The 20901-nt window shown below is 38.0% G+C and overlaps 1 protein-coding gene across 1 annotated transcript in view; it reads left to right on the top strand.

Moving 5' to 3' along the window:
• The first annotated feature begins 789 nt into the window (after positions 1-789).
• LOC119782227 (dihydropyridine-sensitive L-type skeletal muscle calcium channel subunit alpha-1-like) overlaps positions 790-20901 on the top strand; it is a 36524-nt gene continuing 16412 nt past the window's right edge. Inside the window, exons 1-28 of the mRNA XM_038283103.1 lie at positions 790-974; positions 2185-2290; positions 8265-8404; positions 8585-8718; positions 9711-9863; positions 9950-10155; positions 10271-10374; positions 10460-10605; positions 10969-11050; positions 11143-11303; positions 11392-11617; positions 11701-11908; positions 11990-12110; positions 12210-12324; positions 12821-12920; positions 12995-13064; positions 13918-14050; positions 14161-14290; positions 14391-14450; positions 14747-14853; positions 14999-15086; positions 15979-16086; positions 16210-16262; positions 16346-16492; positions 16639-16840; positions 18062-18220; positions 19133-19243; positions 19325-19408. Of these exons, the coding sequence (XP_038139031.1) occupies positions 790-974; positions 2185-2290; positions 8265-8404; positions 8585-8718; positions 9711-9863; positions 9950-10155; positions 10271-10374; positions 10460-10605; positions 10969-11050; positions 11143-11303; positions 11392-11617; positions 11701-11908; positions 11990-12110; positions 12210-12324; positions 12821-12920; positions 12995-13064; positions 13918-14050; positions 14161-14290; positions 14391-14450; positions 14747-14853; positions 14999-15086; positions 15979-16086; positions 16210-16262; positions 16346-16492; positions 16639-16840; positions 18062-18220; positions 19133-19243; positions 19325-19408 (3639 nt within the window). The remainder of the gene's footprint in view (positions 975-2184; positions 2291-8264; positions 8405-8584; positions 8719-9710; positions 9864-9949; positions 10156-10270; positions 10375-10459; positions 10606-10968; positions 11051-11142; positions 11304-11391; positions 11618-11700; positions 11909-11989; positions 12111-12209; positions 12325-12820; positions 12921-12994; positions 13065-13917; positions 14051-14160; positions 14291-14390; positions 14451-14746; positions 14854-14998; positions 15087-15978; positions 16087-16209; positions 16263-16345; positions 16493-16638; positions 16841-18061; positions 18221-19132; positions 19244-19324; positions 19409-20901) is intronic.

The following is a 20901-nucleotide window of genomic DNA, read 5'->3' as shown; positions in this document are numbered from 1 at the left end:
TACATTTTCTTTTTATTAAACGGTGACACAACTATTTCCATTTGATTTTGTACATTTGCATTGCTTTGGGTTTATCCATTAAATCTGCCAAAATATTGATAATATACTAACATTCTTGCAGGGACTGTAGTTAGCTTTCCAATCCCTGCCCAAGTTCTTAACATAAAGGATTTTCTGCATATTTTACAGTGAGAGAAATTTTTTACCCCAAAAGAATTTCAAACATGTTGCAAAAAGTTTTTTTTTTAAGTTTTTTCCATCCTGCAGAATAATGCACTATCATTAAAAGTACTCTGTTTCTTTGCACATTTTCTGGCTACTTTCTTTTTTACTATTATTTTTTACAGTTTAAGGTGCAGCCTCAGCTGCAGGTGCCTCTCCACTTTGTATATCTCTTTCTCACATCATTCACAGTTGCCCTGCCCCTTCTACCACCATTTTCCCCTTCTGCCCTCCCAATCATCCCCAAGCATGGTTTGCCAGTATTTCACAGTCTAAATTTAAACTGACGCAGAGGCAACTGCTCCTCCAGTCTCAGAGCCTCTTTTAAATGTCTCTACAGAGGTGAGCTTTTTCTTTCAGAGGTCTCTAGTCAGGAGGAGAGGTCCGTGGGTCTGACCAAGGGAGAAGGAGGGGAGCTACAGGAGAGGGCGGCGGGGGTTACCCGCAAACAAGATAGGTTGCTCTGGAGGCCTTCACAGAGGAAGATCTACACTGTGCCACAATCTGGGATTTAATTAATTGTTTAGTAAATTTCGTGGAAAGGCCGTGTAAGGTGAAGGCATCAGGATGGCGACCAACGCGGATGCAGCCAAGCCAGTCATCATGAATGAAGAGGAACTGAAGAAGAAGCAGAGGGAGAAGCTGAAGAGGCTTCAGGCCACAGGGGGCAACCCTCGTCCTGCCAGATCTCTGTTCCTCTTCACCCTGAAAAACCCTTTCCGAAAGGCCTGCATCAACATCGTGGAGTGGAAGTATCCTTTTGTCTTAACTTTAACAGGCACATTCTGCATACACTTCTTCTGAATACACAGCATCTAAACTATTCATTATATCATTGAGTTATTTTAACCCTGGCAGGGAACTGAATGACGTTATTTTTAAATCTGGAAACAGGTGATCATTTTAATTATGAACATTTCTGTAATGCTTGTGGCTGGCTCAGTGTTTTTATAACTCTGATCTTTCAACTGAAGCTGATTGATTACAATCTGTTCCCATCAATCGAATGAAATTAATCGACTACCCATTTAATGACCTGACTACCCCACATTCTGCTGGTTTATTTGGAAAACATTTCTAGACTTCAGTCACTCTGTTGAGATTTGGGAACCAAAACCAGTCCGCTAACTGAAGGGAAGATGAGTTAAACCCCCTTCTCTGCATTTAACTTTAATCATATACATTTTTTAACCTTTAATTGCCGCTAATCTTGCGTATTGGCAAAATTTACCTTACTTTTTAGCTTGCAGCAAATAAAAACAACTTTAAGTTTAAAGTACTGTACAAGACCAACACAAAAAAATGGTACATTACAAAAGGTTTTTTTCAATCTGAACCACTCCAGTGGACGGAAAACAAATTTATTGAATTTTCCTGTAGTTCATAACATGTAAATATTCTAAGATTAGTTGGTTACATGCATTATTTAGGTGTGCTGCTTGCAGGTGAATGTAATACATCCAAACAAACAGTTCAAAATAAGATGAATGGCTGAAAATGATCATCTAGCAGTTAAAAATGAGTCGCTATACATGCATTTGTAAAGAAAACTTCTTACAGTGTGAGCAAAGGTATTTTTCCCCTGACGAGCAGGCCTGGTTTAAATGGCCTGTCATATTCTTGGGCTCTGCAGCTGTCCCTCAACATCACAGAGAGACATGATGCTGAGCTGGCAGGGGAATTTTCTTGGAGAGCCCCCTATGGATGGGAATTAGGCAGCACAGTAGACATGATTGCATTCAGTTCAACAGCTATGCCAGAGAGGTTTTAAAACCAGAGATCACTCCAGCTCATACAAATGATATGTCTTTTAATATTCTATATATATATATAACTAAGATCAAACCATTACTCAAAAGAGAGTTACCTTTAACACAATAGAGTCACTTTGTTATTGAGTTATTCCCCATATGACACAGGAGACAGTGATTCATGTTATGATCCTAAGCCTTCATCATCCAGAACCTTTGAAATAATCATTCTGTTGACCATCTTTGCCAACTGTATTGCTCTGGCTGTGTTCCTGCCCATGCCTGAAGAAGACAGTAATAACACCAACGCTAATTTGGTAAGCTGAATAAAAAAATAACAAAATGGTTTCAATTAAGTACAACATATCCAAGCTGCTCTTTGGTTATATGTAGAGCGAGATTCTTGCCCTGTAGAGGCTGTTTGTTGTAGTTGTTATATTTTACAGGACGGTTATGTCTATGAGCAATCAAAGAATGATGCTGAGTTGCTTCAGCTGCTCCTTGGTGTGAGTGCCAAGCTCCATTTCTAATGCTTCCAAATACAACTCAGTTCTTTATTTGGACTCCCATCTGTTTCTGTAGGGTCAATGTTTGAATGTGCTTTTTGTTCATCCTTCCATGATTATCTTTTTATTTATGGATCAGGACATGTCATGAAATATGATAAGCAGATAATACAACTCTTATTAAACTTTTATTACCATATAATATATATACAAGAAACATTCACATGATTTGCATGCAGACTTTAAGTCCAAAACCAACCAGCCCTCACAACTATTAGCTTTCAATATAACTATAGCTGGTATTGGAAAAGGGGGAAAAAAATATATTTCAGCTTCAGACAGGAATGGTTTTACTGTAGTGATGCTGTGGGTCATGTGTCAGCGGCTACATATTTTGAAACATGATTTTGGAGGGGAGAGTGGCGGCCAAGTGGTTAGGACATTGCGCTTGGAATTGCTGAGGTTCTGAGTTCGAGCCCCACACAGAATGCCACTCTGGCTCTCTATGAGCAAGACCCTTAACCCCACACTGCTCCCCTGTCGCCACACAATGGCAGCCCACTGCTCCCCAAGGGGATTGGTTAAATGCAGAGAGTGAATTTCGTTGCTTTGTACTTTTGGCAGTGTAATAACAATAAAGTTGAATTCTATACTATTCAAATAGTCATCTTTAAGATGTATCTTTATTTTGAAACTCACAGGGCTTAAGGCTGAAAGCACATAGAAAACTCACTTTTTTTTACACAATTTTGAATTAAGTTCCTTTTCAATCCCATCAGGTCTCTTATTTGGCAGTTGTCCTAATTTGAGCTTTTTTATCATTATTCCAATATTCCAGTTTTTATTTACCATAGTATTCACTGTATTTATGTTACAGCTTTTATATATATTTGGTCAAATTTGTTTAAAACAAGTTGTGGACATAAAGCAACTTCATTTAACATTAATGTCAGATTGTTCTGCTTGGCTGTATATTAGATATATTACCAGTGTAGTAAAATGACAAAATCACGGAGGCCTTTTGAGTGTAGTAACAGTCTTGAGATTATAATTAGTGTTTATGTCTTGTTAACAGAAATAGTAAATCAGCCAATCACAAAGCAGTAATTCAGTACATTTAGGCATCTAGGCATGGTTAAGACCACTTCCTGACGTTCAGCCCAAAATCCAATTAGGAAAGAAGGATTTTTAGCCAAGCAGGTCTCAGAAGCAATTACAATTTTTTAAAGGTAAACCATAAAAAGGAATATTTTTCTCCTGGAACCATCATCATAACTGTGAGTTTCTTATTTGTTTGTAATCAAACTGAAACTTTTTCAAAATTAACTGTAAGAAAAGCCACAAAGAAGGTCTTAATAAAAAATGAGGAGACACCTCAAGTTTTCTATCTGAGGAAAACTAGTTAATTGCATCGACTCCTTGACTGGAAGGCAATCCCTCATGCTAAGTACTGTAACGACAGTGGAGAGGAAAACCTCCCTTTTAACAGAAAGAAACCTCCAGCAGAATCAGGCTCAGTGTGAGTGGCCATCTGCCGAGGCCGACTGAGGTTCATGGAGACAGAAGTAGAGATACAAAAAGCAACTGTCAACCAGCTCCAAAGGCAGCCCGTTCCAGGAAACACACAGCCAGGCAGAGGAACTCCGAGCCAGCTCCCATGTCAGAGGAAGAAGAGAGCACATCCAGCCAGTCACAGCCAGAGAAACAGGACTACACTGAAAAATAGGCCAAGCTCGAACATCTATAGGCAAAGTTGTTGATGGCAGCAACACATCTGATATTTATCTCCAGACCAGTTGAAGCCACTATGAGAAAATAAGAGATACTATATCATTAGAGATTGAACTAACACATTCTGCAGAGTGGGAGAATAGAGATAGAATAAAGTAGAATGATGAAAAATGAGTCCCTATGTCCTCCAGCAGTCTAAGCCTCTAGCAGCATAACTATAGAGATAGCAATGGATAACCTGAACCACTCTAACTATAAGCTTTATCAAAAAGGAAAGTTTTAAGCCTACCCTTAAACGTAGACAGGGTGTCTGCCTCACGGACTAAAACTGGTAGTTGGTTCCACAGGAGAGGATAACTAAAATATTTGTCTCCGATTCTACTTTAAGAAATTCTAGGAACCACTAGTAAACCTGCAGATTCAGAGCAAAATGTTCTGTTAGAAACATAAGGGACAATTATAACTCTGATATAAGATGGAGCTTGGCCATTTAAGGCTTTATATGTGAGAACTAGGAGGATTTTAAATTCTATTCTGGATTTAACAGGAGGCCAATGAAGAGAAGCCAGGATAGGAGAGATATGATCACTCTTTTAGCAATATCTATGCTGTAGCTCCAGCAAATTAGGACTGAATTAGTTCAAGCATATTTGATACGCACTGGTCATAGTGGTCATTGTGCGAGTCGGAGGCAGAAGTTTGGCAGAATCTACCTAACTGTGCCAAAACTTTGCCAAACGTATGTTCACCTCATAACAGGGAATTTTGTAAGCTGAAAGTGCTGATTGCTTTTGTAGACTCATTATCCATAAGATGCAGCCTTTGGTCATGACATTAATGCAGTATATCATCAGCTTTTTTTCTTAATGAATTTTAAAGGCTAAGCATAATTTATTTATTGAATATTCATTGTTCATGTTTTCATACCAGTACTTAATATGCTTTTTAAGAGATATATTTTGTTTTTTTAAATATGAAAGGTGAAATGGTTGCATCTGTGGTTATATTTTTTCATTTAGATATGTTAATATTTATTAACATATCTAAACTTACTGTTAAACTAATCGCCCATTGGGACATTAATAAAGGTAATGAAGATCTTTGCTCAAAGCAGCATATCTTTTGCCACAAAAAGCTGAATGTTTGTAAAGCACTGGGGTTTATAAAAGTGACTTCTACTTTTATAGCCGTCACTATCTACTGAACACCTGACAACATCTTAAAAAGATGTGCAATAAGTTGTTTGAAAATATGACTAGTTTCCAAGGAAACCATCTATGAGGATTAGGGTTTGGAGGAAGAATATGTCTACGTCCTAAAGCATTTTTCAGAAAGAGGCTGTTTTAACTGCATCTTCTATATCATAAGTAGAAAAATGCTTAAATGAGCTTTAACAAAAGAACCATGTTTCACCTACTTTACAGGTGAAAAATGTCCATCACCCTCTTGGCCCTATATTGGGCACGTCTTGCTGTGACATGGTTGTTGACAGGAACTTGACTGAAGAAACTGATGATCCACTTGATTTTCCTAAACAGCCTTTTATGTTTACAAAGATTGGTGAATGTTGAGCAAGTTCATTGGGAGGAAAATACTTTGCTGATGTTACAGTGGCACAAACAGATGTGGCTGAGATGATAGAAAGGTTAGAAAAAAAGTTTAAAAAAAAAAACAAAAGACACAGGACTTTGTTTCCAAGTTTGAAGACTTTTCGCTTCCCATCCAGGAAGCTTTTTCAAGTCAAAATTAGCGTTGAGTTGCTTTATACAGTAGCCCAACAAGGCCTTGTTTTTGCTTGGTTTCAAACCAAACCAAACCCTTAAAAAGAGACTAGTGCATCCTAAGGACAAAACCCCCAGACCAAATATGAGCAGAGTGGTGTATGCAGTTCAATGCAGTGAAGAAAGCTCTGATCTTTATATTGGAGAAACCAAACAACCTCTCCACAGATGCATGGCCAAACCCAGAAGAGCTACCTCCTCGAGCCAAGACTATGCAGTACATCTACACCAGAATGTTTACATTTTGGTCAAAGTAAATAGGTGGTTTTAGACGGGCATGAAGGAAACCACCTATGTTAAGAAATAAAAACCAACCTTAAACAGAGGGGGTGGACTCAGATTTCAGCTTTTAAAAACCTACAATGCAGCAATTGTGTTAATCCCTTCCCGCTTTTATCGCAACCCCAACCCCTTCACAGGGGAAGCGAAGACCCTGCGTGTTTAGCCAGGCCAACCATTCCCTTTAACAACCCTCTTTCAGAGACAGACATGTATGACGCATTGCAGGCTAACAATAGAAGCCAAACAACCACCATTCCCAAGGAGTGGATCCATTCCTTCGTTTCAATTTGCATGTCTAAGCAAAAACGAGGCCTTGTTGGGCTATTGTATAAAGCAACTCAACGCTGTTTCTGACATTTGAATTGAAAAAGCTTCCTGGATGGGAGGCGAAGCGTCTTTAAACTCGGAAACTTAAATGAGAAGAACCTGTGGTCACATGTTCTAGTTCTTAGATAACAGGAGTTGCTGAATCTTCACCAGCAACTTCATGTTAAAACCAAAAACATCTATTTGCAACTCCTGTTATCTAAGAACTAGAAGATGTGCCCACAGTTTGTGCAGGCTTTCAAAATATCGATATTAACTAAAAAGCATTGCCTGATTCAGTTAGTCTTGGTTTTTGCTCCAGAATTTGTTTGGTAAGGTTAGAATTTGGTGAAAAGTTCATGAAATCATGTATCCATCAAGCTTTTATTAGTATTTCTGGCTGGTGGCAAACTATATGTATCAACTGATGTTTGTTTGAATACCAAAACTTTATGAACACAATAATGAGTCCCTGTACTTCAATGACCTCCATAGTCAACAGATCTCTGTGTAATCGAGTTCCTTTGACATATGGAGTAATTGTCAAATTTGCATCATGAATATGCAGATGAAAAATCTACAACTTCTATACCCTAAAACTTGTGGAACAATGTCTCTGACAACGTCAAACACACGACAAGAAGAATTAAGGCAGTTCATGAGAGGAGGAGTCAAAATCAAGGAGAGTTTGACTTTCAGGGTAATGGTGGCTGTAAATTTAGACCAAAATCTGAGGTTGCAGCTAATATCCACCATATGAAAAAAGATTAACTACAACACATAATAAAGCAGCGGACAATAATATTTGTAAGTTTCAGCAACAAAGATTATATAAATAAATGTCAGTAAACATGTATGTGGTATATTTTTTCAACATTTTCAAATTGAGTCTTATTTGAACTGCTTATATCATCAAATCAATACACTCCTACTTAAACATCACCAGCCTTGATGAATAGCAATAATTTGACAAATTAACAGTTTGATTCTGAGTTTCTTCCCTGCTGTGCTTTGGCTCAATAAGCCTCCTGTCAAATCTTACTCCTTACTGCCATTTTCTGGGGGAGAACTTGTAAGAAGATCTAAGTTACCCCCCCCACCCCCCACCCCCACCATGCTGTAAGAAGTAGGTCATGCAAGATGTAGTCCAGAAACATTTTTTTCTTTTTTCATCAAAAGCATACAGACATTTCACTACCCATGTTTAGAACATGTGTTAATTGTGGGAACTCTGTATAAGGTTGTTTTAGAACCTCTCATTTTTAATCAACGCCTGGTTCTGCATGAGTATGATTGAATGAAGCAGAAGACTAACATTTACACTAAATGTCAAATGAATCATTCATGTTTAATTTTACTCTGTTCTGAATTTGTCTATTTCAATGCTGAACATAGAAACAGACATGCTTTCATTTAGCAACAATTAAATTTTTTTTTTTTTTTATTATATCCAATGCTTGAGTCGACTTAGGGAAACATTTTGTACAATAAATTCTTGAAGACGCTTCAGATGGTCTATAGGCACCTCTGATCTTTGGTTTACCTTCACGTTACTAATGTTAGATACGTAGGCATGGTCTACGAGACACTCAGATTCAATCTTTACCCGAGTTCTGAGAGAATTTCGTTAATGAAATCTGCTGTTTAGACAGTTTCAAATCATCCTTTTTTTAATCTTATTGCAGGAAAGTCTGGAATATATCTTCCTGATCATTTTCACGTTTGAGTGCTTTATGAAGATCATAGCGTATGGGCTTGTATTCCATGAAGGGGCCTATTTACGGAACTGTTGGAACATATTAGACTTTGTCATCGTTTTCATGGGGTAAGTTGAGCTCTGTGCTGCAGCTTGATACATGTTTTGCCAAAGAGCATATTCCCTTTCCTTGTCACAGAAAGCTAATGTTAACAATGTTCCTTCATTGTATTGCTTGTGTGTTTAGTATTTCAACACAATATTTCTTGAAGTTTTAGGTATTTATAGTTTAATTATCTTCTCTTACAGACTCTTCACCTTTGGTTTGGATACCATTAACATGATCGCAGGAGTGCCAATGGAGAAGGGTGGGGGGTTTGACATGAAGGCACTGAGAGCGTTTAGAGTGTTGCGGCCCCTTCGGCTTGTTTCAGGAGTGCCTAGTAAGAGCCTGTGGAGACAAGACATTTACACTGCATAACAAGACAGATCCTCTTTTTTTCCTTAATATCTGAAATGTAATCAGTTGCAGTCTTACCTGCAAGGTACAGATACAAAAAAAAACAAATAAAGCAAAAACATAAATGTAAAGCACAAAACATAGAAATACAGTTCAAGCAAATTTTAAATATTTAAGGCTGCAATGCTACCATGGCATCTAAAAACAAGGAGAAAAATATATAATTTATGTACAAGATAAAAGCAAAGTTGAGGAATGGAGTTTGACTTCAGTCGAACACAGAAAACATCGTTCTTTTAGGACTCTTGCATTTAGAAAAAATTACCATAATGTTAATTGTAACTTATTTAAAGTTAGTCGGATTTTTCTAAGGGTAAAAAAAAGTTTTTTTTACACAAGCAGTGTAAATCTAGTTTGAGTTTTATATTTGACATCATCCATGCGCCAACAGTATTCAGTGATTTCTCCTCTTGCTCGCATTGAGGATATTTCCACCAGAAAAACTGGCCTTGCATATTGCCCGTATATATCTCACAGGAGCTGCAGAAGACAGAAAAATCACACATAGAAATACAAATAAAATCTTGCTGTGAAGTCCAGCCATCCATATTTTGAAGAACAGAATCAGTGAACAATTAATTGTGATGCTATTGTAAATAATTCCTGATTCCTCATTTTATTTCCTCTATCATAATGACCCATCGACTGTCGATAGGCTTTGGCATTTCTGTTACTAAACATAATCATCAAAGGCTGCTATTATTGACATGCAGAGCATGAATGCAGAGCACTTTAACTATCCAAATTCTGCACCCAAGCAGTCCTTTACAATTGCAATTTTATTTACATTGATGTTATGATAGCAGTTATTGAATTATATATTTTCCAGCTGTACTTTGGAAAAATAGTAAACTTGGTTTACTCTGTTTCTGGAAACATCACTTAGCTCTTGTTTTGTTATACTTTCACCCTCAGGCCTTCAGGTAGTAATGAACTCCATCCTGAAAGCCATGCTGCCTCTGCTGCACATTGCCCTGTTGGTGTTCTTACTGGTCACCATCTACGCCATTATGGGACTGGAGCTATTTAAATGCAAAATGCATAAGACCTGTTACTACACTGGAACAAGTATTTACCAAGGATACCATTAAAAATATTACCTAGAAGTCTGGGTGTTTGCTTTCCTTACTAATGTCTTTTTTTTTTATCCTCAGATATCTATGCAGCAGCAGAAGGCGAGCTACCTGCTCCATGTGCTCAGGCTGGGAATGGACGCCGCTGCACGATCAATGGCTCGGAGTGCAGGCCTGGCTGGGAAGGTCCCAACAATGGTATCACTCACTTTGATAACATTGGCTTTGCCATGCTAACAGTGTATCAGTGCATCACCATGGAGGGGTGGACCAAAGTGCTTTACTGGGTCAGTAACCTATTACCCCACATCCTTTACAACAACCTGTAGGGTTCATACTTTACATTTTAAATAAAGAGTGACCTGTTGTTTTTTTGACTAAAAGTCTTGCCTTGTCTCTCAGGTGAATGACGCCATTGGATATGAATGGCCATGGCTCTATTTTGTTCCTCTCATTTTGATCGGCTCCTTCTTTGTGCTTAATCTCGTCCTTGGCGTGCTCAGTGGGTAAGATACCTGTTGTTTCTGCTAACCACTGTGCATGTTCTACCTTTTCAGACAATTTACCATTTCTTTATTTGGTCCTAAATAGAGAGTTTACCAAAGAGCGAGAGAAGGCCAGGTCACGAGGAGAGTTTCAGAAGTTGAGGGAACGTCAGCAGCTGGATGAAGACCTCCATGGCTACATGGAGTGGATCACTCATGCAGAAGTCCTTGATGCTGACAGAGAAGGCAAAGGTAAGCTCTCTAAGCCTCCTACAGAGCCTTGATAAAATATATCCCTCAAGATTTGTTAGTCATACTCTTCAGTGCATTTTACTGGACTTATGTAATAACTGTATAAAAGTTATTGTGGAGGATTGATTTTCACACACACAAATCACACAAATCCTAAATATAAAGCCAGAGCTATAAAGTAAACAGTTCTATCAAATTTAAAAGGATACATCAAAGCATATTCATGTTTTTGAATATTTTTGAACTGAATAAATTAGCTTTTTTGAGAGGTGTTTTTAAAAAAGACGTATTGATAACAATATTGAATTTTGTCAAACAATAAAAAAAAAATTTTACTTAGAATTATTGCTTGTTTTTTCTCAGGTCTTCTGCCTCTTACCAGTGGAGACTCTGACACAGACAGCCTGTATGACTTGGAAGGAAAGAGTCGTATCATCTATTACTAGTGAGTCAGTCACCAAGTAAATGGATCTCTGCTGGCATGGTGTATTTACAGCTGTTTGGCACAGTGCTGAAGGATTATTTTTTCATGTTTAGCCGTTTGGCTCGTCGCTGGAACCGTTTCTTCAGGATGAAGTGTCTGATTTATGTGAAAACCAAGAGCTTTTACTGGGGTGTGATGTTCCTTGTCTTTCTCAACACTTTGACCATAGCCACTGAGTTCCACCATCAGCCTGACTCGCTTACAGCTCTGCAAGGTTAGCAGATTATTTAATGCGTTACCCTAAGATTTGTTGTTAATATCTTGATTAAGCTGCACTCTATTATTTTCTTTCATTTCCTCAGATGTGGCGAGTCGGGTCCTACTGGTGCTGTTTGTCATTGAGATGTTTGTGAAGATGTACGCTTTGGGACCCAGAGCATATTTTATGTCGCTCTTTAACCGTTTCGACTTCTTTGTGGTGCTTTGTGGTATTTTGGAGATGATCATGTTGTCGGCAGGAGCTGTGGCTCCCCTGGGCTTCTCTGTGCTCAGGTGTATTCGGCTGCTGAGGATCTTTAAAGTGACAAAGTATGTTTATATTGTTTTACTCCTCTGCCATGAGGATGTGGACCATTTGAGTGTAATCTGCCATGTCTGAACTGCTTTTATAGGTACTGGACCTCTCTGAGCAACCTGGTGGCCTCTCTTCTCAACTCTGTTCGCTCCATCGCTTCTCTGCTGCTCCTTCTCTTCCTCTTCATTGTCATCTTCTCACTCTTGGGAATGCAGGTGTTTGGTGGGAAGTTCAACTTTGATGACCACCGTGCCAGACGCAGTAACTTTGACAACTTTCCTCAGGCCTTGATTAGCGTGTTTCAGGTAGGGCTCATCAAGATGACATAATGTTAAGCAGCTTCGGTGCAAGATGCAGACGTTTGGTAGTAATTGTTTTTCACCTAGATCCTCACAGGAGAGGAATGGACAAACATCATGTACAATGGCATAATGGCGTACGGAGGGCCAGAGATCCCTGGCATCTTGGTTTCCATATATTTTATTGTCCTTTTCGTCTGTGGAAACTGTATCCTTGAAGTTGCAAAGGAATATCTCCTTTATCTTAAAAACATACAATACACCAACTGAAAGTTTTTATTGTTTTCCTGACCTCTTTAACAACCAGATATCCTCCTCAATGTCTTCTTGGCCATTGCGGTTGACAACCTGGCAGAGGCTGAGAGTCTGACTTCAGCTCAAAAGGAAAAGGCAGAGGAGAAGATGAGGAAGAAGCTGCTTAGGTGAATGAAATCACAGTTTAGACAAATACTAGGTCAAAAGATGGGGCCAGGGCCACAGCTAGATTAACTAATAAAAAAGTGTGAGGTTTTTAAATCCTGGAAATGAATGAAGTGCTCCTGACAAGTTCAATTAGTTATTTGTCATTGATTGCAAAGTTTTCTTTCCATTTCATTTTAACCAGCCTGTTGCTGTTTTTCGTGCACAGTGTTTTTTAGGATGCAGTTTTGATGACACTATTGTATTTTTTCTTTTGTTGTAAACTTTTCCCTTGCTGCTTATGATGCCTTAATTCTTCCACTGTGGAAAAATAAAGGATTTTTCTATTCTACATAAAGCAAAAAAGGTTTAATACATATTTGTAAAGGCCCCTGTTTAACTGACTCCCGAAAATTCTAGTATACTTATTCAATACTCCACTGTTACCTTGTTGGTGGGGAGATGTGTGTTTGCACGTTGCCATATTTTATTTACTTTTCTTTTCACTTTTACACACAGATCAAAAATGCCTGAGAAGACTGATGAAGAGAGGGAGAGGATTGCAAAGAAGCTGGCTGAGCAGAGGGCAAAAATTGAGGGAATGCCCACTACAGCCAAGGTTGATATTCTCTCTGATATCATGTTATATAGTAGGGAGTATATATTTAGTCAACTTTGATCTTTTTGTTGCAGCTCAAAATTGATGAGTTTGAGTCAAATGTCAATGAAGTAAAGGATCCATTTCCACCTGCTGATTTCCCAGGTAAAACAAAATGTACTAATGATTTGCTGATCTATATACCAGCTTGTTTTACAAGGTTAAATACTAACGGCAGAAACTTGGATCACTTTACATGTCGTTTGGTGTCAGCCCCTCAATAGGGCAATCGGTAAAATATTTTCAAATCAAAAATCAATATATTTTATTGGCGAAAATCAAAATCTTACCTTACTGTAAGATGTTAAAAAAGCACTTCTATAAGAAATTCATGAAACAAAAATTTAAAACATAACCTTTGAACATAAATGCTGATATAGGCACTTACATTATTTTACTTTTAGCTTGTTTATTAACTTTTGAATTAACTTTAAACTTTTTCACTTAACTTTTTTCAACTTTATTTACAGTAGGTAACAGATCATTTAATGTCTGATCTAATTGGTCAAATCTCATATAGAGGTGTTTTGCTGAATGGCTGTATATCCAAGTCAATAATTTTACTTTAATTTTTTCTTATTTATATGGTCAGTACATTTCGACAGTGCATGTGCAATAATCCAAGTCAACTACTGTGTTGTCTTTCTTTAGCTCTATATTGTGCAGATATTTTTATATCTAAAGGAAACATATTCCAGGACATTACAACTTTTTATGCTTTCGTGTACTTGCTTTAAGTCTGGCCTTTTTACTCTATATAAGCTGCTGGAACCAATGAATAAACTTATAAATCTCCTTTAGTGAGACTTTAGTTAAAAACTAATCATGCAAATCATTTCATTATGTGTTATTAGGATCCTGATTTGAGATTGGATAAGGATGTGGTTAATATTGTGTTATCAGAAGATTTAGAAATTTTTATTTTTTGTCAGTGAACTATAACATACATTTTTTGTAGGTGATGACGAGGAGGAAGAACCTGAAATCCCAATTAGTCCTCGACCCCGACCGATGGCTGATCTGCAGCTCAAGGAAGAAGCTGTTCCTTTGCCAGAAGCCAGCTCCTTTTTCATATTTGGCCCTCAAAACAAGTATGTATGCAAACCTGCACCTTATTAAGTAAAAGACACGTGGTATTCTCATTAAAATCACTTTTAGGTATCTTTCTATGGATGTATACAATTTCCTATTTGGTTTCCAGGTTCCGTAAGCTGTGCTACAAGATCATCAATGCTTCGTCCTTCACCAACCTCATCCTCCTCTTCATCCTTCTGTCATCCATCTCACTGGCAGCTGAAGACCCCATCGATCCAAAATCTTATAGAAACCAGGTGACATTCAGCTCTAATAAAACATGTTGGAAATTGGTTGTAGGTATGATGGAGGTGACAATATAACAGCTTTTGTTTTTGTCTTGTGTGCTTTTTTCAGATTTTGGCCTATGCTGACATTGTCTTCACAACTGTGTTCACTATTGAGATCGTGTTGAAGGTAGAGCTAACATTTAATTTGTTGTACAATCATTAAGGCAAAACAAAAAACAGTTCATAGTGAGGTATTACAATAATAAAGATTAAGCTCACAATAATGTTTTAAAATTCAGATGCAATGTCAAATAATGCAAAGGTCAACATTTCTGCTGATAGAATGACAAAAAAACTTGATTACAAAAAGTTGTATTTAACTAAATCAACAACAATAAAAATGCTCAATATGTTTTTTAAAGCTTTAACACTTGCTGATTTGATCCTGCATATAAGTTCATTGTTGTTGTTTTTTTGTGGCAGATGACTGTGTATGGAGCGTTCATGCATGAAGGTTCTTTCTGTCGTAACTCTTTCAACATCCTGGATCTGATTGTGGTCACGGTGTCTCTGCTGTCCATGGGAATGGAGTGAGTTAACATTTAATAATCAGTCAAGAAGAGAAAGCTGCTGTTTTCACTCTTAACATGTGTAGCATATTATTTGACAAATACTGACAGCAATTTAAAATACTAAAACACACGGATTGAAACTGTTTTCGGGTGTTGTTTGCAGATCCAGTGCCATCTCTGTGGTGAAGATTCTCAGGGTGTTGAGGGTATTGAGGCCTCTCAGAGCCATCAACAGGGCAAAAGGCTTAAAGGTAAATAAAGTACCAACATTACATAAAACTTGTCGGCACTATCTCACAGTAAACCTGCAATTATATTCATGCATTTCTGTGTAATTTTCTTCTTCTTCCTCTTCTTGGTACAAATCTGTTACAACTTTAAATCAAATCAGGCGCTTTTATTAGTAATTTAAGAATTTTCTCAGCTTTAATGAGATCAGATTTAGAGGACTTGAACGACAGAAAGAACATAGTCAAAATTTAGTTTTTCCCCAAAAATGTGCTACCAGAATATTAAGTACAAGTATCTAAACGGCTGTTTGCCAAAACTTAGTAGTAACAAATCAAAGCGGCTAAAAAGTAACAAGCTACAGGGCCGTATGATTTATTGGTATGATGATATAACCATAAAGGTCCCGCTGCAGTTTTTTTTTTTTTCTGATGTCATCTTTTTACAAAATGTTGTTAATGTGATGGTTGAAAGCACAATTTTGATTTGCAATCAATCTTTCTACTGAGAGACGGCATAATGGAGATGCTTCTAGTTAGTGTGTGTAAACATGCAGGAAAAAAAATTTTGGAGAAAGTTTTTTATTGGTTTGATAAAGAGGATAAAACAGGGGTCACCAACCTGAGGGGTACTTCATGGGTACTGAGTCATAGGAAGGGGTACTAATGCTGACCTATCAACTAGGTTTTATTCATAATAAACATTTACTCGATTTTTATTTTGATTTATAATTTTCTTTTAGTTTTATTCATTTTGAAATCTCTATAAATGCTGATTTTAAAGCATTTTATGCTACTGCATTTCTAAAGGAAAAATCTAACATTTTCCCTTTAAGTTTTGATAATTGGTTTAAAATTACATTTATATTTTTACCTAATCTCTGTATTTTTTGCTTTTTTTCCCCCTTTTTTACAGCATGTGGTCCAGTGTGTGTTTGTGGCCATCAAAACAATTGGCAACATTGTTCTGGTCACCATGCTGCTGAATTTCATGTTTGCCTGCATCGGAGTGCAACTCTTCAAGGTAGTTTATTTTAAAATAGTGCTTACTTGAAAGGCCTCAGCGAAGGTCAGATTTCTAAACTGATCCATGGCATGGAAGCCTATCTGCTTGTGGATTCATTTAGTCACTACTCTTCTTTGCCAGGGTAAATTCTACAGCTGCACAGACTCAACCAAAGTGACGGCGGAGGAATGCCGGTAAGGCAGACAACACAGAACTACAATGTTTATCAGACCTATAATGTTAACATGGAGTCATGACTCTCTTTTCATGTTTTTAGGGGATACTACTTAAAGCACGTGGAAAACTCACTACAGGACACTGTTCTAGCTAAAAGAGAGTGGATCAACAGTGACTTTAATTTTGACAACGTGCTCAACGGGATGCTGGCTCTTTTCACTGTATCAACATTCGAGGGATGGCCAAAGTGAGCTCAGTATATATTCTTATTTGATAAGTTGTGCAATTGTCTGATTTCCATTTTAGGAAGTTAAATTGAGGGATTTTAAAGTAATTATGTTGCCTAGAGCCTCCATCTTTTATCTTTCTCCTATTCTTTTTCTCTGCTTCTAGACTCCTGTACAGAGCCATAGATTCAGCAGAAGAAGACTTGGGTCCAGTCTATAACAACCGTGTGGACGTGTCCATCTTCTTCATAATCTATATCATTCTCATCGCTTTCTTCATGATGAATATTTTTGTGGGTTTTGTCATAGTCACCTTCCAGGAGCAGGGTGAACAGGAGTATAAGAACTGTGAGCTGGACAAGAATCAGGTTTGTTAGGATGAAGCTAAGAAATGTTTTGTTTTGGGGTTTTTTCATTTAGAATAAAAAAAGACAGTATACACTGCCTTTTAAAAGTATGGACACTGTCAAACCTGGCGGGTAGAAACCTCAAACTTCGGTGTATTTGACTGGAATGTTATTTTAAAGAGTATCAGTGAGATGTGCATATGAGTTGAAAGAAAAAGAGCCTTCTTTGAAAACCGTTTTACAAACGATAATATGAATATTGTGGTGTGCAGTCCCCTGATGAACAAATAGCCCTGCTACAGATTCATGATTGGATTTAGGTCTGGACTTTGACTGGAACGTTCAAATAGATCCACATTTTTATAGTTGAAATATTTGATATGTTTAGGCCTTTTTTTTGCTGAAGATTCACATGAGTTTCTAGTCCTTTTCAGCTTCTAACATCCCACCTAACATCAAATCAACTCTGACCTTGTCACCTTTCCCTACAGAGGGAAAGAATTCCCAGACTTTGATACTGCAACTATGTTTTATCCTGTTGACTGTTTTTAAGCATTATTTTAGGGCTGCAACAAAGATTATTTAAAATCAAATAATCTGTCGATTATTTTTTTAATTAATCGATCGATAATCGGATACCCAAAGGTTCCTTAAAGAAGTTTTTTTTTACAGAATTAAACCAGGTGAAACTAAAATGCTTCTACTTGAGGAGTTCTGGATAGAGCATATTGATGGACAAAAAAGGTTTTTATCTTAAATGCAAAATATGTACACATTTTTTTAACAATTACTAATTGGGTTTCTCTGTCAGCTAAAGGCATATTTTAAAGTCTCTATACTCCAGTTAACGATTAATCGATTACTCAATTAGTTGATGATTATTTCAATAATCAATTACCGTATTCAAGATTCTTTTTATTCTTCTTTTTGGCATACTTTATACAGGATTTCTGTTAGTTTTCTTTCAACAGTGGCACTTCTCTGTTCCATATAAGGTAATATTATGTTAAAAGGTAAACTGGTTCCTAGTTGGTTGTTCTCTGAGGGCAATCTAGTAGACTGGAATTTATCAGGGCTGAAGGGGACTGAATACCAGTTGCACTAAGATTTCAGATTCTTATTTCTCAAAGTTATGCATCATTTAGTGTCTGTATTTTTTTGGTTGCAACCTGTAGCTTTCAAATAACTGACTGATTATTTTATTCCTAACACACATTTCCTGTCTGTTTTATCCCTCCTCAGCGTCAGTGTGTGCAGTACGCCCTGAAGGCTCGTCCTCTCAGGTGCTACATCCCCAAAAACCCATACCAGTACAGAGTTTGGTACATCGTAACCTCCTGCTACTTTGAGTACCTGATGTTCTTCCTAATTATGCTGAACACATTGTGTCTGGGGATGCAGGTAAGTAAAAGCAATGAGGCTGAAACCACAACCAATCATTATGAAGATTAGAAACGATCTAACATCAGACATATTGATGTACCAGAATTATCGCCCTGCAAACTAGAAAACTAGCCTGAGCTTGAACATGAAAAATCTTATTCACTGAAATATAACAATTAGACCTGCACAATTTACTGAATTATCAGTGGCTATGGACTGCATGAATAGAAAATTTGGTAGAATACTATATTTCAAATTCTGCCTGCCCATAATATGTATGTCCGTTTAAATGGACTCAAGCTGCCTGCAATGTCATGAACATGTATACACACATACTGGCTAAAATGCTTAAAGGTTTAGTGGAGGGTGTTATTTTTCTGAGTATGACATAGTGGAAAAATTGCAAATCTTCTTTTGGAAAGTAATCTTGTATGAGCGATACAAACCCCAACTTTTAAACAGAGAGTGCACGAGGAGAAAGTGGCTAGTGGCTCTTGAACGTGTTTAATAGGCGTTCCTTATCAGGAGCGGGTACACGGTTGTGCATATGCATTTTTTTTTTTAAGTGGAGAGGGTGGGTCTTTTCACAAATTCTTGAAAATTCTCCACTATACCTGAAAGCTTACAGAAAAAGAGAACAAGAAAATAAGGAAATTAAAGTCAGGAAAACATGTTAATTGTAGTCAGTATCGTGATCTTATTATTTAGCAAAATCATCACAATCATGTTTTTTTGCAGCATTAATAAGCTTCTATAATGTGGAATATGGTATAAAAATGCTTTACATATTGGCTACAGTTTAGGGAATTTGACGTGTGTGTTTTTGTTGTATCATATTATTTCCAAAAGTGTTTCACACATCTTACAAAATCAGATCTGTTGAATTAATTTAACAGTTTAATAAGTTGATTCTGTTTTTCACCTTAACAGCACTGCAACCAGTCAAATTACGTTACCAAGCTGTCAGACACCCTGAACCTGATCTTCACTGTGCTCTTCACAGTGGAGATGATCCTTAAGCTCATGGCCTTCAAAGTGAGGGTAAGTACTCTAATATTTGCTCCTATTAAGAGTTTCCCAATATTGATTTTGTGAGTCAGAATGCTGTGTCTCTCTGTGCAGGGCTACTTTGGGGATCCTTGGAACGTCTTTGACTTCATCATAGTCATCGGTAGCGTTGTGGACGTCATCCTCAGTGAAATCGATGTGAGTACATCTGGTCGACTTTTGATGGTAATCTTAAAGCACACAATATATACACTCACCTGCCACTTTATTAGGTACCCCATGCTAGTAACGGGTTGGACCCCCTTTTGCCTTCAGAACTGCCTCAATTCTTGGTGGCATAGATTCAACAAGGTGCTGGAAGCATTCCTCAGGGAGTTTGGTCCATATTGACATGATGGCATCACACAGTTGCCGCAGATTTGTCGGCTCCACATCCCAAAGATGCTCTATTGGATTGAGATCTGGTGACTGTGGAGGCCATTTGAGTACAGTGAACTCATTGTCATGTTCGAGAAACCAGTCTGAGATGATTCCAGCTTTATGACATGGCGCATTATCCTGCTGAAAGTAGCCATCAGAAGTTGGGTACATTGTGGTCATAAAGGGATGGACATGGTCAGCAACAATACTCAGGTAGGCTGTGGCGTTGCAACGATGCTCAATTGGTACCAAGGGGCCCAAAGAGTGCCAAGAAAATATTCCCCACACCATGACACCACCACCACCAGCTTGAACCGTTGATACAAGGCAGGATGGATCCATGCTTTCATGTTGTAGACGCCAAATTCTGACCCTACCATCCGAATGTCGCAGCAGAAATCGAGACTCATCAGACCAGGCAACGTTTTTCCAATCTTCTATTGTCCAATTTCCATGAGCTTGTGCAAATTGTAGCCTCAGTTTCCTGTTCTTAGCTGAAAGGATTGGCACCCGGTGTGGTCTTCTGCTGCTGTAGCCCATCTGCCTCAAAGTTCGACGTACTGTGCTTTTAGAGATGCTCTTCTGCCCACCTTGGTTGTAACGGGTGGTTATTTGAGTCACTGTTGCCCTTCTATCAGCTCCAACCAGTCTGGCCATTCTCCTCTGACCTCTGGCATCAACAAGGCATTTCCGCCCACAGAACTGCCGCTCACTGGATGTTTTTTCTTTTCCGGACCATTCTCTGTAAACCCTAGAGATGGTTGTGCGTGAAAATCCCAGTAGATCAGCAGTTTCTGAAATACTCAGACCAGCCCTTCTGGCACCAACAATCATGCCATGTTCAAAGTCACTCAAATCACCTTTCTTCCCCATACTGATGCTAGGTTTGAACTGCAGGAGATTGTCTTGACCATGTCTACATGCCTAAATGCACTGAGTTGCCGCCATGTGATTGGCTGCTTAGAAATTAAGTGTTAACGAGCAGTTGGACAGGTGTACCTAATAAAGTGGCCGGTGAGTGTATTTTTTATTGATGCTGCAGGAGCTTTTTGCAAAGGTGCCCTGGAGTTTCAAAATGTGGTATTCTTATCCAGGAGTTTGGAACGAGAGATTTTATGTTTGTTCAAATGAGGTTTTTCACACAGTCCTTTTGCACTTTGCTTCTCTGTTTCTGGAGCACCGTCATGCAACTACTGATTCACTTTCATCACAAAGGCACAATCATTTATGCTGTCACTCATTTCACTCTTGACAATGATTTTGTGTTGTGA

This window comes from Cyprinodon tularosa, unplaced genomic scaffold (assembly GCF_016077235.1).
Source record: "Cyprinodon tularosa strain WSP-4 unplaced genomic scaffold, ASM1607723v1 ctg19, whole genome shotgun sequence".
Taxonomy (NCBI): domain Eukaryota; kingdom Metazoa; phylum Chordata; class Actinopteri; order Cyprinodontiformes; family Cyprinodontidae; genus Cyprinodon; species Cyprinodon tularosa.
Note: the sequence above shows the minus strand (reverse complement) of the source record. Positions and strands in the feature narration are given on the sequence as shown.